The sequence below is a fragment of the Chrysochloris asiatica genome, unplaced genomic scaffold, assembly GCF_000296735.1.
Source record: "Chrysochloris asiatica unplaced genomic scaffold, ChrAsi1.0 scaffold00070, whole genome shotgun sequence".
NCBI lineage: Eukaryota > Metazoa > Chordata > Mammalia > Afrosoricida > Chrysochloridae > Chrysochloris > Chrysochloris asiatica.
In genome coordinates this window covers 9,265,590-9,273,314 of record NW_006408588.1, presented here as the reverse complement: position 1 = coordinate 9,273,314, position 7,725 = coordinate 9,265,590, and the positions used below count along the sequence as shown (strand labels likewise).

Genomic DNA, 7,725 nt, shown 5'->3' with positions numbered 1-7,725 from the left:
TCATTCTCAGCATAGTAAACCATATGATCGTCAGATTAAAAATGGCTAATACTAGTCCATTTCATCTAATGCTTAGGATATCAATCTTTATACATTCTATTTAATTTTTGACAACTTCCATTTTCTAGATTCATACTTTGTCCATTCCATGTTCTGATTATTAATGGATAGTCCACATATATAGTTACCATTTATGTTGTTCAGAATATGTATACTTAATGAATAAAAGTTGATTTTGCAAAATTCAATCATGTATCATGCAATCTGCATTGTATCTATCACCTAGATTTGACTTGAAAATGACCACTTGAACATATGATAAAAATGAAATAAAAACATTTTTATAGCAGCAGAGAATTTACTTTTTTACTCTGCGTATGAATATTCTGCTTCAAGTAGAACACTGGGTTCATAATCTCTTGATACATATGTAAATTGCAAATGCATGTCAGTAAAATCATGTGAACTAAAACTTTAGTAAAATACAGTAGAAGCTGTATTGACTTTGTTCTTTATGCTCTAGTCTAGCTTTCTGTCTGTGTCTGCTCATTCTTAGATCTCAAAATGTTCAAGTTGCTGAACTACAAAAAGATGCTTCTTCTTGTTATTAAGTGCCGTCAAGTCAGTTCCAACTCATAGCAACCCTGTATAGGCTTTCCCATGTTATTAATCTTTATGGGAGCTGAACACCTCATCTTTCTCCCATGGAGTAGATGGTAAGCTCAAATTGCTGACACTGTGCTTAGCAGTTCAGTACTTATCTTACTGAGCCACAGAACTGCCAAAAGATGCTTGATGTTGCTAAGTGCTCCCGAGTTGGTTCTGACTCATAACGACTATGTATTAGATTTTAGAGGAGCAGCTAGTGGATACAAACCATCGATCTTGTGGCTAGCAACCCAGTGCTTATGCTATAGTACCCTCCAAGGTCTCCAAAAGATGCGTTGTGAAAAGTAATTTTAAGAGAGGATGGAAGGACCAGCAGACTACTTCTCAATGTTTAGTCACTAAAAGTCTTATGAATAGCAGCAGACCATTATAAGATAAAGTGTTGAAAGATGAAAACATAATGTATAGCATGAGAATATTGTCAGATATATCACTGGAAAATGAGCTCTTCAAGTTGGAAGGCACTCAAAATATGACTGGGGAAGAGCTGCCTCTTAAAATAGCGTTAATCATGATGATGTGAATGGAATAAAGCTTTCAGGACCATCACTGACTGAAGGAACACAACTAAAAATGAAGAGAAACAGCTGAAAACATCCATGAATAATTGGGATGTGGAATTTATGAAATACAAATCTAAGAAAATTGGAAGTTGTGAAAAGTGAAATGCATAAAAATTGATATCTTAGACTTTAGTGAACTGAAATGGAGTAGTATTGGCCATCTTGAATTTGACAATCACATGGTTTACTATGTTGGGAATGACAAATTCAAAAGGAATGGTGTAGCATTCATCATCAAAGAGAACACTTAAAGATCTTTCTGGAAATACATCACTGCCAGTGATAGGATAATATCCATATAGTGCAAAGAAGATCAGTTCACCCCACTAGTATTCAAATTTACACCCAACCACTAAAGCCAATGATGAGGAATTTGAAGAATCTTACCAATGAAGTTGATCAAACATGCAATCAAAATACACTGATAATTATTGGTGATTGGAATGTAAAGGCTTTAAATTAAGAGTTAGAAAATGTGACCTTGGTGATAGAAATGATGACAGAATTTTGCAATAACAGTGACTTTTCATTGCAAACACCTTTTTAAAAAAACATAAAATATGACTGTACACATGGCGCTCACCAGTTGGAAGACATAGAAATTAAACTGACCACATCTTTGGGAAGAGATGGTAGAAAGACTCCATATTATCAGTAAAAATAAGGCCAGGGGCAGACTGGACTAGACTATCGATTACGCATGTGCAAGTTCAGGCTGAAGCAGAAGAAATCAAGTCCCGAAAGCCAAAAGATGATCCTGAACATATCCCAAATGAATTTAGAGATCATTTCAAGGACAGATTGGATGCATTAGAAGCCAATGAATGAAGACCAGAAGAGCGATTGGGTGACATGAAGAACATGATACAGGAAGAAAGTAAAAGGTTATTAAAAAGATAGGGAAGAAGGAAAATGCCAAATTGGAGAGACTATGAAACTTGCTCTCCAGTGAAGAGATGCTAAAGTGAATGCAAGAAATGATGAAGTCAAAGAGCTGAACAGAAAATTTCAAAGGGCAGCTCCAGAAGACAAGTATTATAATGAAATATGCAAAGACCCGGAGTTAGCAAACAAACGAGGAATAACAGACTCAGCATTTCTCAAGTTGTAAGAACTGAAGACAAAATTCAAGCCCGACTTGCAATACTGAAGAATTCTAAATATTGAATGATGCAGAAAGCATCCAAAGATGATGGAAAGTATATATAGAGTCACTGGACCAAAAAGGTACCCTATGATTAAGACCTGATGGTACTGAAGGAAGAAGCCCAAGCTGCATTGAAGATACTAATGAAAAGCAAGGTTCCAGGAATTTATGGATTACAGATCAAAATATTTTAACAAACTGAAGCAGCATTGGTGGCAATCACTCACCTATTGCAAAAAATCTGAAAGCCATTTATCTTGTCAACTGGCTGGAAGAGATCCATATTTGTGCCCTTTCCAAAGCGAGGTGATCCAACAGAATGTGGAATCATTGAACAATATCATCAATATCACATGCAAGTAAATTTTTGCTGAAAATAATCTTAAAAATGACTGCATAAGTACATCAGGAATACAACTGCCAGCAACTCAAGCCAGATTAAAAAGGATGTGAAACTAGGGATAGCATTGCTGACATCCAATGAATTTGGGAAAAAAGCAAAGAATACCATATGCTTACTTGTCCTTGATTAACTATGCAAGACTTTTGACTGTGTGGATCATGAAAAGCTATGAATAACCATGTGAAGAACGGGTATTACAGAACACTTAACTGTGCTCATGAGGAACCTGTACGTAGACCAAGAGGCAGTCATTCAACCAGGAAAGGTGTGTGCTGGAAAATATGAAGCAGAACAGGGTATCAAGATTGGAGGAAGACTCATTAACAACTTCGGATCTATTGATGTTATAAACTTGCTCACTAAAAAGGAATAGGACTTAAAATACTTAGTGATGAGTATAAAAGACCACAACCTTTGGGATGGGTTGAACCTCAATGTAAAGAAAACAAAAATCCTCACAAGTGAACCATTACATAACATTATGATAAATGGAAAAAAGATTGAAGTTCTGAAGATTTCTCATTTTTCTTAGATCCATTATCAACATTCAGGGAAGCAGCAGTCAAGACATGAAATGAAGTATTGTATCAGGCAAATTTGCTGCACATAACCTCTTCAAAGTGCTCAAGAGCAAAGATATCAGTTTGAGGACTTGTGTGAGCCAGACCCAAGCCATAGTATTTTCAGTTGCCTCTTTTGCATGTGAAAGTTGGACAATGAATAAGGAAGACTGTAGAAGAACTGATACATTTGAGCTATGGTGTTGGAGAAGAATACTGAAAGTACCATGGAGACCAGAAGAACAAATACACCTGTGTTAGAAGAAGTACAGTCAGAATACTCCTTAGAAGCAAAGTTGGTGAGATTTCAACTCTCATGCTTTGCACATGTTGTCAGAAGGGACCAGTCCCTGGGGAAGGACATTATGCTTGGTAAAGTGGAAGGTCAGTTAAAGAGGAAGACCCCTAATAAGCAACAGCAATGGGCTAAAGCATAACAATTGTAAAGGTGCTTTGTTCTGTTGTGAATAGGGTCATAATGAGTCAGAATCAACTCCATGGCACCTAGCAGCAGTAACAATAGCTCTTCAGGGCCACATCATATCAATGTTCTCAATAAACCAATAAGATATGATCTAGTTTTCTTATATTTTAGACTGAAACAGAACTCAATATAACGTATTAAATTTTAATGCTGATGTGAAATAAAAGATACAATGGTTTCCAAAAAAGAAAACCTTAGCATTGTTAGCTTTAACTATAAAGTGTCAGTACATTATATATTGCAAAGCTTGTACATTATAAATGCAGCCCTGAGGAAATATGTGAAGAAGGTTTTTGGATGAAGAACTAGACAGCAGGGTTATTTGCTTTGCATCTCTCCTCTATGAGAAATTTTAAAAAGATTACATAGGTAAAATCTATTCATGGGAATGAAATGTTTTGTAGACTTGAATTCATCAAATGTACAATAGGGGTAACCTGTGAACTATCATATCGCTAAAACAAATAGTATCTTGGCAATTTGTAATTAAAACGAGAAGATAGTTTATAAATTAAAATTACTAATCAAAAAACTTATCTATGGTCAACATCATGTGTAACTTTCTTTTAATTCTTAGGTCTTTCTACATAATATTTAAAGTTTTAGGCAAATGATTTTCTATGAGTGTATAAAAGTCTCTAACTATATTGTGCTAATAATACATGAATTCCACTACTTTCAATCCTGACTTCACAATGTCAGTAAACTCTGATAAGATGGAGTGTTAAAAGTCCCCAGTGTGTTTTGGTCCTTCCTCTCTCCCTACATGTCTCTTTGTGCCTCAAGAAGATGTCAAGTGCTTTCATTCAGATAAAAATATTGAAACAGACAAGTCAACTCTTTCTTACTCTGAAGTCTTTGAAATCTTCAAGTAGGCTCAGTTTCTCAGGCACAGATTCCAGATGGTCCAAGGCCACACGGGTACTCTGAAAAACAAAACATCAGGAAAGCAAACATTATAAAAAATGTATTAATAATCTCAGAATCCAAACTCTCAAAGTCAGGCGCATCACTAGCATTCGCAGTTAAAGCTGTAGATTGAAAGTAAACATGAATAGAAATAATATTCTCTGTAAAATAAATGAATCTTTTTAAATCAGAAGAGTTATTTCCTTTCAAAAACCTGTGTGATGTATTTGCAAGACTTACTCAGATATAAAAAAACTTCCTGGATAATTGCTTTCACCTGATATGCTATGAAACTTTTTATAGACCATTTCATATTAATATTAATTTATAAACCTGCTTCAGTGAACATCAGAAATAAACCACAAGGTAGTACTGGGAAATAGATGAATTTGCAATTATCCATCTATGAGGCATATTAAAGGTCCTCTAAGAAGAGTCTCAATAATTATTTTAGGTAAAAGGATTCTTTTAGGAAAAGAACAGTTCTCAAAAGACTTGAGAAAAATATCTGAAATTAAACATTTGCAACATAGATACAACCAGCTTTTGAGTATAAATCAATAAATTAGAGTCTTTGATTAGTGGACACTGCCAATAAAAACAATAAGGGGGAATGACTTGACATTTATTTCAAAGGCAATGAAATAATTTTATACTGTATCTTATGTGTCTCTATAGTTTTAGTGTCTGTCAAAGTGCTAGCACATAGGAGGAAGGCAATACTTTTTAAATTAAAAATTCATTATTCAGTTAAATAAACAACAGGACTCCATGGTTGATCTATGGGAAGAGAGTGCATCTACGGCAAGAACTTGAAAATCCATCTACATAGCGTCAAGGAGAAATTAGTGGCCACTCAATACTGCATTGGCTTCTCTACAACTGCCATGTGAATGGTTCTACACCAAGGACTAGAAGCACAAATATGTGTGCCACTTCCAGGCAGTTAAGAGCCTATGTGCTTGCTCCTTCATCCCATCCCATAGTACAAGGTCACATGTTTCAGATGACATAACTATGCGAGAGAAGTCCACTTGACATATAGGACTTCATGTGAGTGACACATTAACCTCTGTTGGGTTTAGTCATGAGATTTCAGGGTTTGTTTGTTACTACTAAATAGCACAGAATAAACTATTATAAACAATACATAATTAAATCATAGGGTGATCAAATGGTCAATGGCTTCTTACATTTTAAATTATGAGTATATGAGGTTATTTTTCCAGGAAGAGTCCTATTGTTTATTTTTTTTCTGGACAAGACAGGGTTAGAAATCATTGTATTTTACCTAATTATCTGATTTAAATACCCTATTTCACCCCAAGAGTCTTGGTGTGGTGCTGTAAGACAAGCACTGGACTGCTAACTACAATTATAAATAGCAATGGACCATTGCCAGACAGAGAGCCAGAAGATGAGCTCCATAGGTTCGAAGACACTCCAGATACAACTGGGGAAGAGATTTCTTCTCAAAGTAGAGTTCACCATAATGACATGAATGGAGCAAAGCTTTCAGGACCTTCTTTGCTGATGGGGTACAACTCAAAATGAGGAAAAACAGCTGCAAATATCTATTAATAATTGGAACTTGGGATGTATGAAGCATCAATCTAGGATAACTGGTAGTTGTCAAAAATGAAATGGAACACATAAAGATCAATATCCCATGCATTAGTGAACTGAAATGGACAAGCACTGGCCATTCTGAATCCGACTATAATATGGTTTACTGTGTGGGGAGTGTCAAATTGAAGAGGAATGGCATCACGTTGATGGTCAAAAAGAATATTCCAAGTTCTATCTTCAAGTATAATGCTATTTATCATAGGATACTATCCATATGCCTACCAGACAGACCAATCAATACCACTGATGATGTGGCATTAATTGGTCTTCCTTATCCTGATGGCACTGTGGGTTAATGTGCTAGACTGCAAAGCCAGTTTGAACAGCAAGGTCAGTTGTTCAAGCTCACCATCTGCTTCTCGGAAACCCTATACAGGTTAGTTATGGGCTGGAACTGACTCAACGGCACATAACAACAATTATTCACATTTATACACTAACCATGAAGGTCAGTAATGATGAAATTGAAGAAGTCTACTAACTTCTTCGGTCTGAAATTGACTAAAAATGCAATCAAGATGCACTGATAATTACTGGTGACTGGAAAGCAAAAGTTGGAACCAAAGAGGAAGGATTGTTGTTGGTTGTTGTTAAGTGCCGTCGAGTCGATTCCGACCCATAGAGACCCTGTATAGGGTTTCCAAGGAGCAGCTGGTGAGCTTGAACTGCCGATCTTGCAGTTCAAACGGCTTTGCAGTCTGGCGCATTAACCCACAGCACCACACAGGACTCCCATGGTATTAGAAATAATGCTGGAGATCCAAATGATAGGATTTTCCAGACAACTGACTTATTCATTATATAATGTAAAATATATATTTTTTACATTATATATTTTTAAACAACATAAAAAACAACTGACTACACACATGGACCTCACCAGATGGAATAGACAGGAATCAAATGGACTACATCTGAGAGATAAGATGGAGAAGCTCAATATTATCAACATAAACAAGGCCAGTGGCCAACTGTGGAACAGGCTATTAATAATTCATATGCAAGTTCAGGCCAAAGCTGAAGAATATTAAAACAAATCCATGATAGCCAAAATATGATGAATATATCCCACCTAAATGGAGAGACCATCTTAAGAGCCGATATGATTCCTTAGATACTAATGACTGAAGACCACAAGAGTTATGGGATGACATCATACAAGAACATCATTAAAAAGAAAAGTTAAAAAGAGATGTCAGAAGATGTTGCAGACCGTGTAAGACTAATCAGAGGTTCGAGGCCCGCTAGGGCCGAGTGTAACAAATGAGGCCACTGGCAGTTAATGGCAAATTGCTTTCATATTAATATTCAGGTATATATATTAAATTAATACACTGGAGCCTTTGACAATCCACAGATAA

At 35.9% G+C, this 7,725-nt stretch overlaps 1 protein-coding gene across 1 annotated transcript in view; it reads right to left on the bottom strand.

Moving 5' to 3' along the window:
- The window catches only part of CEP128 (centrosomal protein 128kDa), a 707,284-nt gene that overhangs the window by 32,919 nt on the left and 666,640 nt on the right, over positions 1 to 7,725 (bottom strand). Inside the window, exon 20 of the mRNA XM_006864786.1 lies at positions 4,675 to 4,752. Within this exon, the coding sequence (XP_006864848.1) occupies positions 4,675 to 4,752 (78 nt within the window). The remainder of the gene's footprint in view (positions 1 to 4,674; positions 4,753 to 7,725) is intronic.